The 23,233-nt window shown below is 36.0% G+C and overlaps 4 protein-coding genes across 6 annotated transcripts; 3 read left to right on the top strand and 1 right to left on the bottom strand.

Annotated features, from left to right (window-relative positions):
* The first annotated feature begins 1,046 nt into the window (after positions 1 to 1,046).
* On the top strand, positions 1,047 to 5,224 carry LOC130968402 (putative disease resistance protein At3g14460). The gene is made up of 2 exons (XM_057893654.1): positions 1,047 to 4,833; positions 4,965 to 5,224. The coding sequence occupies exons 1-2, from the start codon at positions 1,311 to 1,313 to the stop codon at positions 5,039 to 5,041; spliced, it is 3,600 nt and encodes a 1,199-aa protein (XP_057749637.1). The 5' UTR covers positions 1,047 to 1,310; the 3' UTR covers positions 5,042 to 5,224.
* A 2,635-nt stretch (positions 5,225 to 7,859) lies between these two features.
* LOC130969237 (putative disease resistance RPP13-like protein 1) lies at positions 7,860 to 11,961 on the top strand. The gene has a single exon (XM_057894881.1). It carries the CDS (start codon positions 8,005 to 8,007, stop codon positions 11,524 to 11,526), a length of 3,522 nt encoding a protein of 1,173 aa, XP_057750864.1. The 5' UTR covers positions 7,860 to 8,004; the 3' UTR covers positions 11,527 to 11,961.
* A 189-nt stretch (positions 11,962 to 12,150) lies between these two features.
* Positions 12,151 to 18,109, top strand: LOC130967350 (putative disease resistance protein At3g14460). 3 transcript variants are annotated; one of them, XM_057892163.1, is made up of 4 exons: positions 12,151 to 15,483; positions 15,940 to 16,167; positions 16,452 to 16,646; positions 16,814 to 18,109. In XM_057892163.1, the coding sequence occupies exons 1-4, from the start codon at positions 12,348 to 12,350 to the stop codon at positions 17,863 to 17,865; spliced, it is 4,611 nt and encodes a 1,536-aa protein (XP_057748146.1). In that variant the 5' UTR covers positions 12,151 to 12,347; the 3' UTR covers positions 17,866 to 18,109. The 3 variants fall into 3 exon arrangements, with proteins under 3 accessions (XP_057748146.1, XP_057748147.1, XP_057748148.1); XM_057892164.1 differs by having other exon boundaries at positions 12,152 to 15,483; positions 16,455 to 16,646; XM_057892165.1 differs by having other exon boundaries at positions 12,153 to 15,483; positions 16,479 to 16,646.
* Positions 18,110 to 18,621: 512 nt separating this feature from the next.
* On the bottom strand, positions 18,622 to 21,811 carry LOC130967351 (purple acid phosphatase 2-like). The gene is made up of 8 exons (XM_057892166.1): positions 21,740 to 21,811; positions 21,089 to 21,292; positions 20,855 to 20,966; positions 20,005 to 20,234; positions 19,779 to 19,917; positions 19,331 to 19,551; positions 19,123 to 19,244; positions 18,622 to 19,035 (listed from the first exon to the last, which is right to left on the bottom strand). The coding sequence occupies exons 1-8, from the start codon at positions 21,794 to 21,796 to the stop codon at positions 18,831 to 18,833; spliced, it is 1,290 nt and encodes a 429-aa protein (XP_057748149.1). The 5' UTR covers positions 21,797 to 21,811; the 3' UTR covers positions 18,622 to 18,830.
* Between the last annotated feature and the right edge of the window lie 1,422 nt (positions 21,812 to 23,233).

The raw sequence follows: 23,233 nt of genomic DNA, 5'->3' as shown, positions 1-23,233 counted from the left end.
TAAATTTTGAATCCTAACCAATTTATTTTTTTATTGAAATTAAAAAAAGATGAGTTGTTAATCAATTTTTAATTTAAATTTAAATTTAAGTAAGAAAATAAAAAAATTTTAAATTTTATCTCACTAATCAGAATTAATTTTAAAATAAAAAATTACTTTATACATCATATATATTGTAGGATAATATGGTCATTTGTTATTTTTTAATGGCAAATATTGTCAAATAAAATGGTGTAAGAAATTAGAAAATATTAATTTATTTTTCAATAAAATAAATTATATATTAAATAACAAAAATTGTTATTGGTTTCTCTTCACACTAACCAATACTCAACGATGGTGTTTTGGTACACCATGTTACAAAGAAATATTAATCGATCTAATAACTTTTGAAATGACATAAATTTAAAAATTTAAAAATTTAAAAATTATTTCATAAAATGTGAAGTTTTAACAAGTAACAATATTGATCATATTGTTTTAACTTCAAGAATGAATATAATACTAATAAATAAAATTGTCCCAAGTAAATTTTAGCAAAGGCAAAAGTTCATAAGTATTGCTATTAATGAAAAATTAATCTATTTTAAAGACAAATACAATTTTTTTTTTACGAATTTTTTAACTCGGTAAGTCAACAACTAATCTACCACATATTGATACTCTATTTATTAATGGTCTGTTGGTAATTAATGGATTGTTATACAAGATTCGAATTTCAAATACTTGTCTAAATAGACAAATAAAATGATCATTCAACTAATTTAAATTAATTAAAATAAATATTAATTATTTTTAATATTTTTAAATTATAAAATATTTATAATAATTATTATTATATATTTTTTATTTAAATTTTAATAAAAAAAATTTATATAATTTTATGTATTATCTCGTATACTACATTCGAAATGCCAATCAAATTTGAACTTTAAATTCATAAATAATATAGAATTTACACGTATTAGTAAATAAAAAATTTATTCTATTTATATGTAAAAAAAAAAAATCCCTCCGCATAAAGTTAATTACTTCAAAATTAAAAACCCGATTCAACAAATTTACTGGGTTGTCTTCCGCTGTTCCCAGACAAAAAAAAGGGCTTGTGGTTCCGGAGTTGACTCCTATGCGTTTTCCCTGAGCCCTAACCTAGCCGGTGACGACGTTTCGTACCTACGAATTACGAACGTGGTTTGCTTTCTTCTACTCCCTTGAATTTCAATTTCATGTTTGTTTTTGTTTTATCAATAGTCAATTAGTCAAGAACTCCGAGTCTCCGACTTTGGAGTACAGAAATCAGGTAGGTGTTAATGGGGAGGGGCAAGAGACTACTGTCTTTGCTACCTCGGCGGATGCTGGAATTGTTCCACAATCCACAGATCAATCCCAATTTTCTGACCTCCTTGATGCATCAGTCGTTGCTGACCCTTGTCGCTGTCGCCGACGACGCGGAAGCCAAGCTTTTTCCCCTATCCGGATCTGCCAGCTGTAACGTGGCGGAGTGGATGCACCACTTCCATGATGTGATGCACCGTTTGTCCATGTTGCTGTGGGATAGCTTATTTGCAAATGCATTTGCGGATTTTGAACCTGATTGGGAGTTCATACTCCAAAAAATCGAAGTCATGACAAAGCAGAAGCATCTTCTTCTGCTGACCGAGAAATTACAAGGTGAGAAAGATCAAGAGCAACTGCAAGGATCTTCGTATCTGAAGGCTGATGTTTACGGAAGAGAAAAAGAAAAGAATGAGTTGGTTGACTATTTGCTATCTGATCGATCCAGTGGTACCGTTGGCAACACGTCTGTGATTGCAATAGTGGGCGTTGAAGGGATCGGTAAGACCACCTTTGCTGAAATTGTCTACAACGACGACCGAGTCAAGGCCTCTTTCGAACTCCGAGGCTGGGTGGACTATCAAGAGGGTATTGATGCTGTGAGTCTGGGGAATATTGTTCTTGATAGTTTTGACGAGGACTTTCTTTGTTCAGATGGTTTAAAGGAGGTGATTGGTCGTCTAAGGAAGTGCTTGAACGGGAAGAAGTTTTTGCTGGTGCTTGATAGAATTCAGAGTCTTACAGCCTGGGAAACCCTTTGGGCATGTTTTGCCGATGCTGCTGTTGGAAGTGCGGTCATCTTCACCACATCAAAGCTAGAGGCTGCATTAGAGGTGCGTTCCAATCAAGTTCTACATCTGGGCTTATTATCCCTGGAAGACTCGTGTTCATTGTTTTCAGATCATGCTTTTGGAGATGGAAACCAGAATGAACATCTCGAATTTGTGACCATGACTAAGCAAGTTGTGAGAAAGCTCGGAGGGCTACCTATTGCTGTCAAGAAACTTGGTAGTGTCTTGTATGACTACCAAGACTTGCACGCATGGAAAGAGCTGCTCAAGATTAATCGATCACATTTGTTAGACTTGAGTGACTTTAGTCTCCCCATTCAGTTCTCAAGATTCCGTCCATACAACTTTCGCAATATGGTTCGACTCGAAATAGTAGGTGCTTGGAGGCTAAATCTGCCGAATGAGTTTGGAGAGCTAAGATGCCTTGAGTACCTTGACCTCTCTTTCTGTGAAGTATGCAGATGGCCAAATTCAGTGACTCTCCTATCTCGTTTGCACACTTTAAAGTTGTCTTTTGGGGAACTTCCTCCGATGCCTAGTGTTATTTTGCCTTCTGTCAACTTACATTATCTGGATATCACAGGCAGAAGTAACTTTCCAATATGGTTGCCTACAGAGCTGGGGAAAATGAAAAACCTCCAAACGCTACTTGGTTTTGCAGCGAACAAGGATTCTGGGTCTAATTTGGTAGGGTTGGCAAGTCTTCCAAGCATCAGAACACTGAGCATTACAGAGTTGCAAAATATGGTGGATGCTACCTGTGCCTCAAAAGCAAATTTGAAAGGGAAAAGGTATCTAGAAAATCTTATCTTGCGATGGAATCAGTTGTATGCTCCTGAATTAAAACAAGCATTAGAGCATTTGCAGCCACCAGGACAGCCCAAATTTCTTGAGACTCTGGGTCTGTCTGAATGCGAAAGATCACTAGAGTATTTGGAACCTCCAGAACAGCTGAAAACGCTCGAAATTTTGGGCTGTCCAGCTAGAAGATTTCCAAATTGGTTGGGGGATTCGTCATTCAGGACATTAGAGGTCCTACATCTTCGTGACTCTAGAAATTTCCCTTTCTTGCCACCACTTGGGCAACTCTCATCTCTTAAAGAGCTCTCTATTCAAGGGTGTGACAATGTAAGATCGGTAGGCAGTGAGTTCTATGGGCAGTGTACTTCATATGTACCATTTAAATCTTTGGAGGTCTTGTGGTTTGTGGACATGACAAACTGGAAAAAGTGGATTCTTTTAGATGATGGAAGGCTTCATTTTCCTCACCTCCGTGAGCTCTACTTGATACATTGCCCAGAGTTGCAGCAAGACTTGCCCAAGCACCTACCTTCTCTTAAAAAGATTGAAATAATTAAGTGTGATCGTCTTCTTGTGGCTCCACGACCAAAGATACCTGACAACCATGAATTACTGGTACAAGAACAAGAAAAGGGAAAGGAAAAGGACTGTGATGATATTGTTGCTACAAGTGCCGCTGAACGTGAAAAGGAAAAGGACTGTGATGATATTGTTGCTACAAGTGCGGCTGAACCTAATGTATTTCATTTCATAATGGAACCTATTATTAGAGAAGTTGATGAACCAGTAGTAGATGATGATGAGGATGATAGTAACAACGATGTCATGCCAGATTTTGAGTACTCTTTTGATATTTTGAAAGTTGCCGATGCATCAGAGCTTTGCAATTTGCCAGATGAATTAAAAAGCCTTAGGATTGAAGGTTGCCAGTTTCTTGAGTCCCTACCCAATCAGTTTTTGAAATATTGTCCAGATATCTTTGAGTTGTTTTTGGTTGATTGTTGCTCTCTCAAGCACTTTGCCGATGTTCTACACCCTAAGTCCCTGAGAACACTTCATATCCGCAAATGTCCAGTTTTAGAGTTCATCATTCCTCTTGGAGTACACAAGAAGTTTAAACTCTTGAAACATCTTTTTATTAGTAGCAGCTGTGAATCTCTTACATCCATCTCCATAAACCTTTTCCCAAGACTCCAAACTCTCTATATCAAGGATTGTCCCAATCTCAAGTCGTTTTCAGTGGCTCAGGGACTTCGTGACCAAAATCTGAAGCTCGAGTCTTTGGAAATCCGAGACTGCCCTAACCTGATATCTTTTCCAGAAAGAGGATTGCCTACTCCTAGTCTCAAATCAATGACAATATCTAACTGCAGAAGTTTGAAGTCTTTGCCCTATCGTTTCTTAACTCTTACATCACTTCAGTCATTGCTTATAGACAAATGTCCAGAACTCGAGTCTTTCCCAGATTTGCCATCCACTTTAAGTCTAATTTCAATTGCTTTTTGTGACAAACTTACACCACAGAAGGAGTGGAAGTTGAATACGCTTTGCTCATTAACTTGTTTCGAGATTGAAGGTGGGTGCATTGGCATGAAATCATTTCCAGAGAAGGATCTTCTTCCTAGAAATCTCAAGTCTCTGCGCATCAGCAAACTCTCAAGTCTGAGAGTCTTGAATGGCACAGGGCTTCAGCATTTGACTGCTCTTGAGACATTGGAGATTAACTGCTGCCACGGACTCATCTCCTTGCCAGAAGGGTTGCCATCATCCTTGACTTGTCTTTGCATCAAAGAATCATCAATATTGATCCACAAACTCTCGTATAAAGCAGGGGAAGAGTGGAGCAAGGTAGCTCATATCCCTAACATACAAATTGATGATGTTGCAGGTCATGGAGTTAACAAAGGTATGATTGAAGAATGTGTAAATTTATAGTATTGGGTTAGAAAGTTATTTTATATTTTATAAGCCTGTAACCAACATTTATCAGATTGTTGAGCCGCTGAATGGTTTGATATGTGTGCAACCATTGAACAGAAACAATAATTCCAGGGAAGGAAGTTGAAGCTGCATCACTAAGTTTTAAGCAGCCACAACCAAAGAGAGGGTTCTGAAAGCTGTTGCAATCCCAACTAAGAGGAAGTGGCGGAATGAAAGCTTGTGTCCTCTTCCTCTACTAGCCTGTGTTGTGAACTTCTTGCCAAACCATTTGAGTTTCTCTTACTTTACTAAGAATCTTTTCATTTTTGGTTGAAATAAAATTCAGTCCCGGTGATGGCAATGGTAATTTTATTATAGCTACTGTTACCGCTACCTAAAGCCTCTTGTTAATGTTACTGTACTCTTGCTCTAGGTAGTGCCAAGCTGTGTAAATTGTGGCAGTTAGATTAGTTAACGATGTTAGTTAAGGCAGTTAGAAAATTAGTAAGTCACTAAATGACGTGGCACTTAGTTACTTCTTTACTAGTCATTGTAACTCATTGTATAAATACTTAAGCAGAAGCTCAATACAAGTTAACGAATTTAATATCATCATTTTACACCAAAATAATCCTTGTCTTCTCTAGGAAATTCTCATAACAGTTCTCTTTGGTTTGGAACTTTGGATAATTTCACATCTATAATTGTATATACGTGCTCAACAAAGCAACACTTATCCTGGGCTAGATTAGCTTTTAGGCTATTCTTTATATTAAGATTTATTTTCCCAAGTATAAACACTCTAGTTAAGTATTTATTTCTATTTCTCACATTTTAGCCCCAATTTTACGTGTTATTTATTTTCTATTTAGTGCAATGACTCAAGTATTATGCTTATTGTTATTGTCCTGTCCTTTCCTTTTCTTTCCTTCCCATCATATTAACGTCTTCTATATCTACCTAAGTTATCACAAAGATAGCTAGTAACAATATGAAAACCCTCAATCTGATGTATCCAGCTTATCAGGTGACAACCAAACTCACGAATTCTTTTGAACGATGCAAGATTGAAGATGAAAGTCTTGGAAGAGAAGTAACTCAATATGCATGTATTATATTATGAATTGATTGTGTGTTACACTGTTATGACTCTGCACTATATATAGAGTCCAAGACTGACCTAAAGAAGCAACAGAATGTATATAAAAGGAAACTAAACTGATTTAGTTGTTACCAATTATAAACAACACTAGCTCTGCACTTTATGCTCTATATGTTCAGTCTCTACGCTATTATCCTCCCTCAAATCCAAGTTCACTTTCCAAGTTACCTTGGTTTGGTTTTAGAGCGATCAAATGATGTGAAAGAGAGGGATTTTGTGAAGATGTCCGCAATTTGTTTTGTGGAAGGGATGTGCACCACATTTAATTTGTTTTGATTGATTCTTTTACTAATAAAATGGAGATCCAATTCAAAATGTTTTCTTATTATGCAGAATTGATTTGCTGTTAACAGCACAACATTGATGTCGCAGAACAATGTTGGAACCATTTTTTATGACAATTTGAGTTCAGTCAGTAGATTTTGGATCCAAATCACTTTTGAATCAGCTCGCTAAATTCTTGTGTATTTTTGTCTATTTAGTATTTACTCTAATATTTTCTGTTGATAATTTTTTTTGTATACTTTGATTTAAAATATAATTTCAGGAGTGTAATAGCTATATTATAGAAATTTATAAGTTTTGTCCATTATAAAAAATTATTTTGTATATTGATTTTGGTGCAAAATACATTTTTCTGTTGCAGCAGCTTATCACACATAGCCGGGTTAGTCTGAACCTAAGTTTGCAGTATCTATCTTAGAAAAACGAGAATGAGAGTTAAAATGCAAAAACAACACGTTAACACCAATCTTCTTTGAGATTTCCAGCGTCTTGCATAAATACAAAAAGGAATGTGGTTAGAATGCAGTTCTAATACAATAATATTACACATCCAAATTTTTTTTATGAATCAAATTTAACTAAATTAAACAATAAAATTTAAAAGAGTCACAAAAAAAACAATAAAATTTAAAATAATACTAATAATAATTTATTTTTATTATATTAGACCAACTTAATTAATAAAAATACTTGGATGAGAAGCATTATTCTTTCTCATAAACAGAAATATCTTCGTAAAAAACAAAAAAAAAAATACTATTGGCCCATTGGAAGGACAAAATAATTGGGTATCATAGTCTAGTTGTAATAGTTGACCATAAGTGTGAGTCCAGGAAAGAAATATAAGTCCGACTCGAATCCACTTAATTCGCGGATTATCCAAGTCATGCCAAAATGACCCTCTTATGAACTGGTTATATTTGTTTGGGAGTCTCGCTAGGGAGACAATGACTTATTTGTATAATGTGTACAATGGATTATATAAGTTACAAAATAAATATCACCCATAATATTAAGAATAACCATCCTACTCATCTTAAAAGTTTAAGCTGATTTTAAAATTCACCAAAATTCAAACTCTTGACCTTTCAGATCTAAAACTCTAATACCATATCATGATACCACTCATCCCAAAAACTTACGCTGATGGTACTAATGATTATATCTCTAATACTACCTAAACTTCCATTAACTCTTCATACTTTCCCTTTTTTGGGCTTGAACCTATTTTGACGAGTAAACTGGGTCGAGCCATGACTCTATTAGTAACACACATCTGACTTAAAAGTTAAAATATATATATATATAAAAGTCTAGTTATAAAATATAAACCAAAAAAAAAAGTTAAAAGTCTAGTTGTGCTTTTTGATAATGAAATTCAACTTTTTCATAATAAGAAAAAAGAAATTGTGGCAAGAACAGAATAAAAAACAATTTAAAACAAATCTCACTTTGTAAGCTCCGTTGACCAGAAAAGTAAGCTACCAACCATCACCGTGTACTGCTCATATTAATAGTATTAGTATGTAATAATGACTCTCCTACCACGAAACTTCCAAAGTCAACCATTGATGCAGTGTTCCATATTGGGCTCAAGCTAGAGGCAGAGACGCAGAGTGAAAAAAAAAAGGCGCTAGTTATCAATTACTCTGTTTGGATCTCTAATCAAGAATCGTGTGAAGTTAGTGGTTGCATGTGTTAGAAGGCACAATGGTGGGTGTGCTGGTGAGTGCTCTTCTCCCTGCCGCTTTGCAGGTCTTGATTGACAGGCTAGCTTCTCGTCAGCTCTTGGATTTGTTTTCTCGGAGAACTATTGCAGCATCGGCAGCGGCGGCCGCGGCAGAGAAGCTAAAGCTGCAGTTGCTCTCCGTGAATGCTGTCCTTGCAGATGCAGAAGAGAAACAGATTGTCAATCCATATGTCAAGATATGGGTTGACGAGCTCAGAGAAACTGTGTACCATGGCCAAGACCTTTTGGACCAGATTGCTACCGAAGTATTGCGTTTAAATCTGGTATCCAAGTCAAACACTGCCATGGAATGGGTAAGAGAATTCTTGGACTCTATTACCAGTAAATTGAATTCTAGTCTTGATGAGATAAACATTAGAATTCAAGTTTTAAGGGATCAGAAAGATTGTCTAGGTCTCAGAGAACTTCATGAAAAGCAATCCCAGTTAGAACTAGGAAGTGCTGATCTAATGTATGTTCCAACAACTCGTATGGTAGATCAGTCTAAGGTGTATGGCAGGGATCATGAAAAAGACGAAATCATTCGACTCATGTTCGCTGCCATGAGTGAGCAAGTTGATCCAGTATGTGTTGTTGCAATTGTTGGCATGGCAGGGATTGGCAAGACCACTCTGTCTCAGCTTTTGTTTAACGACCCTCGGTTAGTGCCAATGTTCGACACTTTATCGTGGATTCAAGTTTCGGCGGGATCCGATGTGCTGCACTTAACAAGGAAGGTTTGTGAGTCTATGAGCGACAACTTGGACACACTTCAGGTTGAACTTAATAGCAAGTTGAAAAGACAAAGGTTGTTGCTGGTTTTAGATGATTTTTGGTCTGTGAGCTTTTCTGATTGGGAGCTCTTCAAGATGGCCTTTTCTCATGCTATTCCCGGTAGTGTTATTCTAGTCACCACTCGCAATGGAGACGTTGCAACTACTATCCGTGCTGCCGTCACTTATTTCCTTTCGCCGCTTCCATACGAGGATTGTTGGGATGTCTTTGCCCACTGCGCTTTTGGGAGTACAAACCTGAGTACAGCTGATCCAACTTTGGTGGAGATTGGTGAGAAAATAGTGAGGAAGTGCAAAGGTCTTCCCCTTGCTGCAAAAGTTCTTGGGAGTCTCTTACACTTGGTAACGGATGCTAGAGAATGGAATGTCATACTGCAAAGCAAGATGTGGGATTTGGATGCTAAGAAGAGTAACATATTGCCGGCCTTAAGATTGAGCTATCAACTCCTTCCGTCGCATTTGAAGGCCTGTTTTGCTTACTGCTCTGTGTTCCCTAAGGGGTATGAAATTGATAGGGTGAACCTAATCCATTTGTGGATGGCTGAGGGCCTTCTGCAACCATCAAAGACTAAAACAATGCACGATGTAGGCGAGCAATACTTGCAGGAGTTATTGTCAAGGTCATTACTACAACGACCAACTGGTAATGACTTGTGTGTCATCATGCATGATTTGATAAGCGACTTGGCACAGTACGTGGGAGGCGAGTTCTTCCACTTCTTTGAGGAGGGTGGTGATCAGAAAATTCCTGATAAGGTTCGCCATTTATCATTTTCAAAAGACAAGCTTGATGTGCCTAAGAGGTATCTTTCACAAGTGTGGACCTTTCTACCATTCAAAGACTCAAACTCTAGTAGGCAATTTGATTCATTAACTGACAATGATTTCAATAGTGTGATACCAATGTTTGAACGCATTCGCGTGCTCTCTTTGTCTAGTTATCCGATTTCTACATTACCCTCTACAATAGGAAACTTGAAGCATTTGCGGTATCTGAATCTTTCTTATACAAGGATTCAAGAGTTACCAAGCTCTACAGGGTGTTTGTACAATTTACAGGTACTCCTGTTAGCACATTGTGATTGCCTCACTAGTTTGCCCAAAGATCTGGAGAATTTGACTGATTTGCACCATCTTGATGTTATTGGTGCTCCTTTGGTAGAGATGCCACCAAATTTTGGTAGATTGAAGCTTCTTCGACATCTTACTACCTTCATCGTGGGCAAAAGCAGTGGATCAAGGATTAGTGAGTTAGGAGCTCTGTCTCAACTGCATGGTTTACTTTCAATTGTGAATCTGCAGAATGTCATTGATGCCACAGAAGCCTCAGGGGCCAACTTGATGATGAAGACATTTATTGATGAGTTGGTATTCGAATGGACAAACGATGTCCATAATTTATCCAAGGAAGCAATTGTTCTTTATAATCTACAGCCGCATAAAAACTTGAAGAGGCTCAAGATTGAAAACTATGGTGGCAGAACATTTCCAGAATGGTTAGGTAACCCTTTATTCTCTAACTTGGTGTCTGTACAACTAATTGGTTGCATTAGCTGCTTGACATTGCCACCACTTGGGCAATTAAACTCTCTGAAGACCCTCTTAATAGCAAAAATGACATGGCTAGAAAGAGTGGGCCTTGAGTTCTATGGTAACACAAATTCACCCTTTAGAGTCCTTGAAGTTTTGACTTTTAAGGACATGCATAGGTGGAAGGAGTGGTTGCAAATTGACATTGAAGAGTGTTTTCCTTCTCTTGAAGAGCTTCACATTCAAAATTGTCCTAAATTAACAGGAAATTTACCCCAACGTTTGCGTTCTCTGAACAAACTAGTAATTGCTAAATGTAGCATTAATTCCCTTCCAAGGGTTCCAATGTTAAGAGAATTAGAGCTATTTGATTGTGATGAGTTGATGTCCCTACCTAGGGAAATGATGCAAGGGAATGAACATGTAAGCAAAGTGTCCATATACAATTGTTCATCACTTAAATATGTTCCTGCACTTGGTCTTCCCATAAGGTTAGAGTCACTTTACATAGGCAAGTGTAGGAATCTAAAGCTTTATCCAGAAGAACACATGATTGAGCATTTGCACCTTGAAGACAGTTGTGACAGTCTCATAATCCTTTCATTGTCTTCCTTTAGCCGGCTTCGTCACCTTCATATCCAAGGTTGTCCAAATCTTGGATCTCTAAGTATATCAAATGAGTTTACAGAAGAATTGTACCATCTTGAAAAGATTCAACTGAAGGATTGCCCCAACCTAGTGTTCTTCCCTTATGGAGGGTTGCGTACTCCTAATCTTCAAGTGCTTTCTATTAGCAACTGCAAAAAGTTAGCACCCCAGAAAGAGTGGGGTCTGCACGAAATGCTATCGCTTTCGTACTTTGGGATTGAAGGGGAGTTAACTGGTTTAGAGTCCTTTCCAGACGAAGGATTACTTCCAGCTTGCTTGACTGATCTTCATATCATGGGACTTGAAGACCTCACATCTTTGAATCATGATGGTCTTCAACACCTTGTTGCTCTTAAAAATTTGGTGATTGAAGGTTGTAGCATGCTTGAGTTTCTACCTTCACAGGGGCTTCCGGGTTCCTTGTCAAATCTTATCATTGCAGATTGTCCCTTGCTTGTTCCTCTCTGCCAATTTGAGACGGGAGCTTACTGGCCCCTCATTGCTCACATTCCCAACAAAGACATTGTGTGAAGAAACAATATGTGGAAGGACAAAACACTGGAACTTTTTTGTTTTCTGCAATGTTCTATGGCTGATTGGAATGCTTTGTTTAGCATCTTTGATCTGTGGCTGTGTGATATGATATGATGAGGGATTCAAAACCATTGTTTTTTGTATGGATTCTTTTGTTTATTGTTGATACCTTTTGTATTGAGAATCTCTTGTTCACCATGCTCTTTGTAACATCCTTCTATACTTGTTAATAAAATTTCATATTTAATGGAAAAAAGAAAAAGCACAAGATCAATGATCTTCAACTGGATTGTGCCAATAATGAGCCACTGGTATTTGGGTTGTGTTATCAGTGTCCTGTATGCACAGAGTTCGCTTGCAGGGCGTTTCTTTGCAGTGGGGAGAAGCTTTGAAGACAACCTAGGATTTAGGAATCAACATAGAAAATGCAGCTGAGGTGTATAATTTTTTTGAGGATTTTGTTCAGGATTAAATTGATTAAATAACGATTAGCTAGAGGAGACAGTCTCAAAAAATGTCTCATGCGCTTTAACTAAATTGTTGTGCCTAATTCCAACTTAGAAAAGCAGCTGGATCATTTTTACAAAAAATAAGATAAAAAAAAGTACCAAGTTCTGTGGTCAATATTAGGTGAGTTCTGTGAAGGACCAAGTTAATTATACATGAAAAAGTAGAATTTTCCTTTAAGAAAATAATAGGCGAAATTAATTAGGTAGTTGAAGACAACACCCCTTCCCTTTCCTCTACTTTCAAACCGTTGACTTTCTTATTAAGCTCTTGTTTCAGAATTCTGTTGCATCTTCTCTTTCAGATTGGCCATGGCCTGGCCACTAGTCTCTGCCTTCCCTAGGAAGATGCTCAAGAACCTTCAAAATCAAGAAACCATGGAGTTTCTTCATCAGTCTTTGCTGACCGTTGCTGCTGTCGCCGACGACGCTCAAGAGAATCTCTTCGCCACAACTTCAACCTTAAGCAATAACATGGTAGAGTGGCTTTGTCACTTCCAAGATATCATGTACCTTTTGGACGAGCTTCTCTGCAAATTCGATTCTGGAAAAGCAATAGCAACAACAGTTGCAGATGCTAAACGTGAATTTGAGTTCGTCCTTCGAAGATTTGAAACCATAACAAACCAGAAGCATCTTCTCTTCTTGACCGAGAAACAAGAACAACTATCTTCTTCTCCTTCTCAGAATCTAAGAAGAGATAAAGAGATGAATGAGATGGTTGACCTTTTACTCTCCGATCGAGAAAATACGCCTGTGATTGCTGTGGTTGGAGCGGCATGGACCGGAAGGGACACTCTTGCTAACCTCGTTTACTACCATGGCAGAGTCAAGGCCTGTTTCGAACTTCGAGGTTGGGTTGACTTTCAATGGGATCTTGATTCCGAGAGTTTAGCTAAGATAACTCTTGATAGTTTCAATCAAGATTTTCACTATGATGAAAGTCTACCAGAACTGATTGATAGACTGCACAAGTGCTTGCAGGGGAAGAAGGTTCTTCTTGTTTTGAACGGTTTTCGAAATCTTTCTGGCTGGGAAGCCCTTTGGTCATGTTTTTCTGATGCTGCAGGCAAGGGAAGTGCGATAATACTCACCACATCAGAGCTGGACGTTGCGTTCGAGATGCTTTCAGATCATGTTTTGTCATTGGAAGATTCCTTGTTTGATCTTGTTGATGAAAAGAATGATCCACAAGGCTTTTCTATTATGTGGACCGGAAAGTCTCTTTATCATCTAGTTCGCCTCGAAATTGTAGGCTCTTGGATATCATATTTGCCAGATGAGATTGGAGAACTAAGATTTCTTGAATACATTGACCTCTCTTTCTCTGAAATTCGAGCATTGCCGGACTCAATAGGCATGCTATCTAGTTTGGAAACATTGAAGTTGGCTTTCTGCTGCTATCTCCGAGAGCTGCCAAGTACCATGGAAGATTTGGTTAACTTGCGTTACCTTGATCTAATGGGAACCAAGCTGCTAGATATGTCCTTAAAGCTTGCAAGTTTCAACAACCTCCAAACCTTGATTGGCTTCACGGTCAACATGAATTCTGGGGAAAATTTGACAGAGTTGGCAACTATATCGGATATCCAAATGCTAAGCATCACAGAGTTGCAGAACATTGTGGAAGCTAGGAATGCTGCAGAAGCCAAATTGAAAGAAAAGAGGCACTTGGAAGATCTTGTCTTGAGATGGAATCAGCTGCGCTTTGCTGAATGCGAGCAAGCACTAGAATATTTGGAGCCACCAAAACAGCTAAAAGTGTTGGAGATTTCAGGCTGTCCTGATAGAAGATTTCCATACTGGTTAGGAGACGCCTCGTTTGCGAATTTGAGGGTGATTTGTATTTATGACTGTAAGAATTGTGAGTTCTTGCCACCACTTGGACAGCTTTCGTCTCTTGAAGAGCTATATATTCGAGGGTGTGGCAATGTAAGATCAGTAGGCAATGAATTCTATGGACAGTGTTCTTTGCATGTTCCATTTAAGTCCTTGAAGATCCTGTGGTTTGTGGACATGCCTAGTTGGAAAGAATGGATCCTCTTAGATGATCAAAGTCTTCAGTTTCCATGTCTCCACGAGCTTTACTTGATACAATGCCCACAGTTGCTGCAAGACTTGCCTAAGTGCCTTCCTTCTCTTAAAAAGCTTGAAATATTTCAATGTGATCGCCTCGTGTCTCCACTACCTAAGATACCTCATCAAGTCCATGACTTGATGGAACAGAAAGAGGAACAAGAACAAGGCTGCACTGAGATTCTTGCAACAAGTGTGACTCAAGTGACTTCAGAATCCTCCTCACACCATGCCACAATTATAATGCCTCCTATCGCAAATGGTAAGAATGATGAATTAGTTTCAGATGATGATGGAGGCATGGTAGATTTTGAGTCTTCTTTTGAAATTGTGAAGATTGCAGATGCATCAGAGCTGTGCAACTTGACATCCAGAATAAAAAGCCTAAGAATTGAAGGTTGCCAGTTCCTTGAGTCCCTACCAGATGAATTTCTAAAAGATTGTTCAAATATCAGAGAGTTATTTTTTATTGATTGTTACTCTCTCAAGAACTTTTCTGATGTTCTGCACCCCAGTTCCCTGAGAACAATTTATATCCACAAATGCCCAAATTTAGATTTCCTCATTCCTCTCGGAACACACAAGAAATTTGCATTCTTGGAATATCTTTGCATAAGTAGTAGCTGCGAATCGCTCGCCTCCATATCCATAAACCTTTTCCCGAGACTCAGAACTCTTTATATCAAGGATTGTCCCAAACTAGAGTTATTTTCAATAACTGAGGAACTTCGTGATCGAAATCTGAAACTTGAGTCGTTGGAAATCCGGGACTGTCCTAATCTGATATCCTTTCCAGAAACAGGATTGCCAACTCCTTACCTTAAATCAATATCAATATCTAATTGCAGAAGGTTGAAGTCACTGCCTAATCATTTAGCATATCTTACATCACTTCAATCATTGCTTATAGACAAATGTCCAGAACTTGAATCTTTTCCTGAAGGGGGCTTGCCATCTAGTTTAAGTTTACTTTCTATCACCTTTTCTGACAAACTTGCACCTCAAAAGGAGTGGAAGTTGGATACACTTCCCTCATTAACTCATTTTGAGATTGAAAGTGGATGCATTGGCATGAAGTCATTTCCGGATAAGGACTTTTTGCCAAGAAATCTCAGGTCTTTACGCATGAGTAAACTTTTGAGTCTCAGAATTTTGAATGGCACAGGGTTTCAGCATTTGACAGCTCTTGAGACATTGGAGATCAACTGTTGTCATGGGCTATATTCCTTGCCAGAAGGGCTGCCATCATCCTTGACTCGTCTTTGCATCAAAGAGTCCCCAATATTGTCCCAGAAACTCTTGCATAGAGCGGGAGCGGAGTGGAGCAAGATAGCTCATATTCCCAACCTACAAATTGATGAAGTTAAAAAAGGTATGAATTGGATTCATTATACTAAACATAAAAAAGAAAACCCCTAAAATAGTTATCCTAATGTTCTAGTTCATGTCTCTTTGTCAGTGGCATTTTTATGCATATGCATCTTATATTCTTAACTGCTAGCTTAGCATTTGTGAGGGTGATAAGCAGCCTGATCATGAAAGTTTGTATGCATTTGCTGTTTATAATTTTATATGCATTCAAAATTCAAACATTATTTTAAGCATATATATAAATAACACTGAGCAATTACAAGCCTTTTGAATTGGTTTGGCATGTGAAATCAGTTCAAGTACTTCATTAGTCTTGATTCAGAATTTTGTTTCTGTGATCACAAAAGCAACATATAAAACTCTAATGATTTGTCACTACTTATCAGTGTGTCATGTTGTAATTACATCCTTTTGTATGTTTTGTTCTGTTTCTTACCTCTTTCTGGTTGCAAAACAGAAGGGGAAATCCCTGAACAAAAACAAAAATTCGGGGAAAAGAGATTTGTAACAAGATCAACATATTTGGAGGGAGGAAAAGGCATCTTAGATGGAGAAAGCCTTAAAAGCCAAAAATTGGATCAAAGAAGGAAAAGGATGCCAATGGTGTCAGATGTATCCTATGAATCAGACTGGAGCAAGATAGCTCATACTTCCAACCTTCAAATTGGTGATGGAATCAAAGAAGGTATATATTATGTCCATCCTAATGCTCTATTGCTCTAGTTCTTCTTGTCTATTTGTCAGTCACATTATATGAACATCTCTGCATCTATGATCCTTATCCTATAATTCTTACTGTTTATTTAGTGTAGGAATGGTAGATGATTGGCCTGAGCTTTATGTAAATATTTAGTTACTTAAGTGCTTAGTTTTTCCTGATCCAGAATATTGTTTTTTATGACTTATAAAACTATGAAAAACTTTGGTTACTTGCCTCTTTATGTTTCTTACCTCTTTTTCACTCATTAGCAGAAATGGAAACCATGTTTGTAACAGGATCAATTGAATTGGAAGCCAGCAGCTTAAAGGGTGAAAGTGTGAACAAAGATGAAAAAAGCTTTGCCAGCCAGCAATGGGACCTAAGTTTAGTTACAAAGAAAAGGATGCCACCAACATTAAAAGGTTTCTACGACCTTCAACCTGATGATGAAGTAGTTAAAAAAGGTATGTATTAGTTTTATAAAGGGTATGAATTAAACTTTTGAACTTGTTGGTAACATTGTTATGTGTGGGTATGATACTTGATGATAATAGAATAGTTCATATATTAGACTCTTTGAGCATCTGAATAATTATCTCTATTGAGTGCTTATTTTACTGACACGGCACAGGTAGAGGAGGCCGAGGCCGCGACCATGACCCTGCCAGATTAGATGACACTTGGACCTCATCAATGGAAGCAGAAGTTCAAACTGTCCATGGAATCTCAAAGAACCCTTTCAGCCACATAACTAGCAAGGGAAAAGATAGATATTTGGAGGATTTCACCCTGCAAAAGTTGCTTGAATTGACCGAAAACTTCTCAGAAGACAAAATGATTGGGAGAGGAGGCTTTGGATCAGTATACCATGCTACACTGCAAGATGGTAAGGAAGTTGCAATAAAAAGAGCTGAAATCTCTCCCAACTATGAAGATGAGAAGGAGTATGGCTTTGTGAATGAGCTTCAGATTCACTCAAGACTCCACCACAACAACCTGGTTGGGCTATTAGGATTCTGCCGTGACGCGAATGAGCGCATCTTAGTATATGAGTACATGAACAATGGCAGCCTCCATGATCATCTCCACAGCCACCAAACTTCTTCTGTTCTAATGTCATGGCCGGCACGGATCAAGGTAGCACTAGATGCAGCAAGGGGGATAGAGTACCTCCACCACTATGCTATCCCACCAATCATTCATCGCGACATAAAGTCATCCAATATATTATTGGATTCCAAGTGGACAGGCAAATTGTGTGATTTTGGAATCTCATTGAAGGGTCCTGAAGATGAGGACACACATCTTTCAGTTGAAATAGCTGGCACACCAGGCTACTTGGACCCTGAATACTACCTAACTCAAAGGCTAACTACAAAGAGTGATGTTTATAGTTTCGGAGTTGTTTTGCTAGAAATACTAACTGGCCGAAAAGTCATACATAGAGCTGATGATGGGGAGCGAATACATTTGGCAAGTTTTGCAGTACCTTACATTGATCAAGATGAGATTTTCAAGGTTTTGGATCCAAGAATGCCACCCCCAAAAGCTGCTGAGGAGTATGTGGGGTATTTAGCAGCAGAATGTGTGCGCGCAGCGCCTCGAGACAGGCCAACTATGGCTGAAGTTGTAATTCACTTGGAAAGAGCATTGGCTGCTTGTTTGGCCGTACCAGCAATATGAAGGAAGGTCCACCATTACTTCTTTTATAAGTTTAGTACAAAATTCATGTCCATTTCATAGTTACAAACTTGCAAAAGTAATTTTAGTATCATCAAATCAAATCAACAGTTATTCTGTCATAATAAAGTTTCTAACACAAACTATTAATCCTAGCTCCATTTTAAACAATCATGGTAGAACAAACCCGTCTGTAAATTCTATTCCAAAGAAAAAGTGTTTGTGTTGCATGGATGATTAGGTGGCACATGGTGAGATCCTCACTTTATAAGATCCTTCATCCTTGTCCCTTCTTTGGCTTCACTTGCAGGTTACAAGTGACATTTTGGATTTTGGACATGCATTAAAAATTTTAATGTGATCAACTCCTTTAGATTTTTCCATTTTTATTATGCTATTTGGATATAATATAAGCACATATGTGTATCATTCACTATAAAATCTATTTATTTAATTTTCACTTAACTTTCATTTTCTTTTTAAAAAAAAAGAGCCAAGAGAGGGAGCAGATATTGGGCTAAAAGTGTGTCATACCTTTTCAACTTTCCCTTGCTATTTAATCCATTCTAGAAGTTTATCTATCTAGAAAATATCATTTCTACTTTTTCTTTTGTATCTACACTAGTTGTGAATTTCACTTTCTTTTCTTGTTTCTTTTTTCTTTTTTACTTTTCTTATTCTATTTCTTATTTATTTGATGTCTAAGGCTAAAAGTAGGTTTATACATATATGAAAACTGTATATATATTAAATCTGTTACAATTCAAAAATGGAATTAAAAAATATAACTTCAGCTAGTATTGGAAAACAAAATTGAGAATTAGAGGATAACAAAATTCATACCCCTATTTCAATCTTTTTGCCTTCCTTTTAACTAAACGTTCTTCCCTAATTTGGCCTATATATTAGGCTAGAATCTTAATAGAATCAGAGTGAGCCAGACAAAACTACCATTCTTGCATCTATGGTTACTGAGAAGCTTTCTTAGTAGTGGAATCATCAAGAGGGTGCCAAAATCTATTGTAAAACCACATAGAATCAGCTTCCACTGCATATCCATCTTGATTCCTATGCCAGCTATAGCGAGCATGTGTCTTGTTCTTTATGTCGAAAATGGCGTGTCCAAAGCTAGCCTCCCTGTGTGCTGAGTAATCTGGCTGTGGTTCTGTCATGCTGCATGTTCATATCAGAAACAAATTAAACACACTCATAAAATATTCATGTCTCACTATGTCATTGTAAATCTAGAATCTAGCTTACTTGATTGCTAAGCCTTCAACATTCCCTCCATCACCAATGTTTATGTATACTGGAGCTGATTGATCTCTTACTGGGGTGCAGTTTTTGTTTAGAATATTGTAAGCAATATTCGAGATTCGTTCCTGATTCGTGTAAAATTGTCATTATTTGTTTATCTTTCTGAATTTTATTAGATGACTGTGTAAAACTATGTCGTATTAGTACTTACAGATCGTTCATAGGCATGAACATGGCCGGCAAATACGACATCAACTTTGTTCTCTACTAACCATGGTTCAAACATTACTCTCATTGTTTCGGCTTCCATGTAGTGATACTGGTTGCTATTGTACCAAGGTGAATGTACAAGAACAATCAACCATGGAGTCTCTGACCTGTTAACTTTTGGTAGCTCCTCTAATAGCCATTGGTATTGAGGTGTATATGTTCCTAAAATAATTTTGAAGATTAATTAGATTATCGTAAGTGAATATGATAGCTAAGAATTGTTAGATAGTTTGACATGTTTGATTAAACTGATTTAATTATTATTTTCACATAAAAACATTTTTTATAGTAAAAATATTAGAGAAAGTATGGAGAATCAATTTTTAAATTAGCTAACTTTAGTATTTAGATTTTTCATTTAGAATTTAAAGTTAAAGATTTTTTATTACCATATGCCGAATATGAAGACAAGACAATAACGTATGCTGAAGCTCTCTTGATTGAATACCAAAAGGGTTGAGTGCTATTTGATGCTTTATAAGGAACATGGTAACGATGGGTGAATGGCTTGAAAGGAATGTTTTCACCCTTCAACAAATTAATCAAAAGAACATTCAAAAATCAGTTGGATATAATATAAGAACATTAAAGCTATTATTGTTAATTGAAGCTTACAATTTCAGGAGCAAAATCAAGTTCATGGTTGCCAGTAGTCCAAATCCAAGGTTGGTAAGCAACAACTCTTTCAGAAAACCTTCCCCAAGTATCCCATCTAACGTTATCATGATTAGGGTGGTTATCAGCATAAGACAGATCTCCAACATACAACACAGCTTGTCCTTTACTTGGGCTATTTTCATAGTGAGTAAGTGTTGCATTTGAATCATAAGTCTGACCAAGATCCCCTGTAATAAATACGTACAAAAATTCCCACAACAATTAATAAAAATTAAGATTCAGCTAACATATATATATACTCTCAAATTATTATTAATAAAAAATTTTAAATTTATGTTATTCCACTCTTTTTTGATAGTCACTTTTGAATGGAATTATTATTTTTCTATATTTAGATATAAGGTTCAAATGTATAACAAAATGTGAAAAAGTGATAACATGGTGATTTGTAATCTATTTTATTCATCAAATAAGATATAAAAATAAAAGTATTTTTTTGTCTATATTTTACTGTATATTCACGTTGAATAATGTTAAGCAGACAATAACCTAAATTTACTTTATTTAATGTTAAGTTATTCTAGTTATAAATATATTATATATGTAATATCTATAATTATACACTTGTTACATCTAATATTATCCAATTATTCTAGCTATAATTAAAAAATATAAAATTAGATAATTTTAGAGTGTTTTAAATTAATTTTTTATTGGCTCTCAAACATTTTTATTCCGCATTTATATCAATCTGTCTATGAGAACTGATCAAACGGAACCTTAAAGATGAATATCAAAAATGGTTTGGGAATTTGCGTAAAATTAAATTAAAAAAAAAAACACTTACCCATGACACCAAATGTGTATGGCACATCAGGACCAACTTCTGGAGGAGTCATAAACCAAAATTGACGTGCCGATTTTCCAGTTCCAACCTCATAGTAATATTTGGTGTTGTGCTATAGAAAAGAAATAAATATATAAAAAAATTATTACTAATAATGATAAAAAAAATTAATCCATAAGGCAAAATCTTAACTAGAACTAGAAACACAATAACAAAGAAGAAAATGGAATATACCTCCAATTTTTTGATGGTACAATGATGAATATAACCAGACTTGTAAGTGTGATATTTATAAGTAACAACTTTTCCATTAGAAACCTTTGGTTTGCTTTTGTCTTTTTCACTCCAATAACGAACTTGGTTTGACCCTTTTTCATCCATTGTCACCCATGATACAATCACTGCCTTCCCCTCAAGATCACCTTGTGTTATATGAACCTTTTTAATTTATACATTAGTATTTTAAAAATGTCAGAAGACTAAATCACAAGAACTAATCAAACCAAAGTAAACCATTTAACCTATTGATTAATTCACTTTACAAATAAAACAAACCCAACTTTGTTCAAGACACATACAGAAACAAATAAAAATATTTATCTTTTAAAATAAAATTTTTGAATACTCTACAAAATAGTGAAAACAGAAATAAAAAATATCAACAACAGATTAGAAGGGGAAAAAACATAACTGAAAAAATTTGTGTATGATTTTAAAAAATGTAAATTTTCTCAAAATAAGTCATACAAATTAATTTCAAGATGCATCTAATTTTTTTGCATATTATGAAAAAACATGCTTTTTTTTTTATCATTTTCTGTATTTCTAATTATGAAAAAACAACCTGTTTTTGCAATTTTTTTTATTTTTTTGGTATATATATACCTGTTGGGGAGCATTATGACCAGGAGGAACAGCAAAGACATCACTATCAAGTGGCATATCCTCAGTCTTCTCCTCTTTTCTAACAAAGGAGCTTGTTGAGCCTCCATTGCACAAAACTGCCACATTTAGAACCAAAAAACATACAACTAAACCTAATGCTACAAAACATGATGATGGGGAAGAACCCAAAGGATGCATTGTTTTTTTCTCAAACTACTATAATAATAATTTACTCAAATGAATTAATTTACACCACACTTCCTGTATGCATGTTATGGTGTTTATGTATTTATAGCTTTGGGATTTTTAGTAATAGTTATACCGTTAATGGCTCTTGCTATTGGGTATTTATAGGGCTTGTATTTTTGTTAATAATTTTTTCTCGATAATTGATTTAATGCTAGACATTGAAAATAAATGGATTAAATATGTTAGGAGAAAGGATTTATCCTACAAAGTACAAGAGACACTACCTCAGAAAATTTTACAAAACATGCTCGCAACCAAACACATGTGTGTTACATAAACAATACCTCTTGTCTCAAGTACTTATCTATGTCTTTAGTAGAGTTGAAGAAAGGCTCATTTTAAATCACCATTCAATCCACGATAGATTTGAATGTTGTTATAACTTATAATATCAAAAAAAAAATGAATGTTGTTAGATATTAAACTATTTGTATGCTTTTATTTAATATCTTAAATTCTTAATGTTAAAATATCTAAAAATTAGAAATTCATAGTTCAGAAAAAATTGTTAAGAAGCGAGCAACACAATTATTATTATTATTATTATTATTAAGCATAAAATTAAAAATATTTTATATTTTAATATTTAAGAGTGAAAATTTTTATCTTGGCGTCGGATCAATTTTATAAACAATAATAGGGGCGAAATATATACATATTAAAAAATAATAATACCATATATAGTTAAGACTTAAGATTGAACTTTTGGTGAAAAATAAAAATTACCTTTTTTGGACATGAAAAATTGTTTCTTTTTTTTTTTGTCGGTGGATTGGACAACCTCAATTCTAGGTACTCCAATGGATTGGATAACCCCCAATCCTAGATACACAACACACTCACACACTTCTCACATACTTACCACATTTTTCTCCCTGAGTGCAACCGGTCGGGTTTGAACCTGTGACCTTTGAGGTGAGGAAGGGGAGATATGCCATGTGAAATATTTTATGACAAGTTTGACAGATTATATGAATTGGTCTGTTTATTTTTTATTTTTGAAAAAAAAATTGGCTACAAAATCTAATTTTATGCTCAAAAACAAATTTTGAAAAAAAATCCATTTTTGTATAGTGGCAGAATTTTATCATGCCAATAAGGGGTCATGCTTCTTGAATATTTTATAAAAAAAATTGTAACTATATGTTTTAGAGCAAAGGATAAAAAATTTTTTGACCTATTTGTCTGTGGATATTTAAGTCTTCCAAGATTGAAAAATATATTTAAATCTTTCACTTTTAGAAC

Source organism: Arachis stenosperma, chromosome 3, assembly GCF_014773155.1.
Source record: "Arachis stenosperma cultivar V10309 chromosome 3, arast.V10309.gnm1.PFL2, whole genome shotgun sequence".
Taxonomy (NCBI): domain Eukaryota; kingdom Viridiplantae; phylum Streptophyta; class Magnoliopsida; order Fabales; family Fabaceae; genus Arachis; species Arachis stenosperma.
This window is presented reverse-complemented; position numbering and strand designations above follow the sequence as displayed.

Bases quoted from the DNA above. Each gene is read 5' to 3' on its own strand.
- LOC130968402 (XM_057893654.1), top strand. From the start codon at position 1,311: ATGGGGAGGGGCAAGAGACTACTGTCTTTGCTACCTCGGCGGATGCTG. The intron at 4,834-4,964 runs GTATGATTGAAG...ACCATTGAACAG, and splicing joins AGGTCATGGAGTTAACAAAG to AAACAATAATTCCAGGGAAG.
- LOC130969237 (XM_057894881.1), top strand. From the start codon at position 8,005: ATGGTGGGTGTGCTGGTGAGTGCTCTTCTCCCTGCCGCTTTGCAGGTC.
- LOC130967350 (XM_057892163.1), top strand. From the start codon at position 12,348: ATGGCCTGGCCACTAGTCTCTGCCTTCCCTAGGAAGATGCTCAAGAAC. The intron at 15,484-15,939 runs GTATGAATTGGA...GTTGCAAAACAG, and splicing joins AATTGATGAAGTTAAAAAAG to AAGGGGAAATCCCTGAACAA. The intron at 16,168-16,451 runs GTATATATTATG...TTCACTCATTAG, and splicing joins TGGTGATGGAATCAAAGAAG to CAGAAATGGAAACCATGTTT.
- LOC130967351 (XM_057892166.1), bottom strand. From the start codon at position 21,796: ATGCCACTTGATAGTGATGTCTTTGCTGTTCCTCCTGGTCATAATGCT. The intron at 19,552-19,778 runs GTAATAAAAAAT...AAATTATTTTAG, and splicing joins GTCTTCATATTCGGCATATG to GAACATATACACCTCAATAC. The intron at 19,036-19,122 runs GTAAGCTAGATT...ATGAACATGCAG, and splicing joins GTTGAAGGCTTAGCAATCAA to CATGACAGAACCACAGCCAG.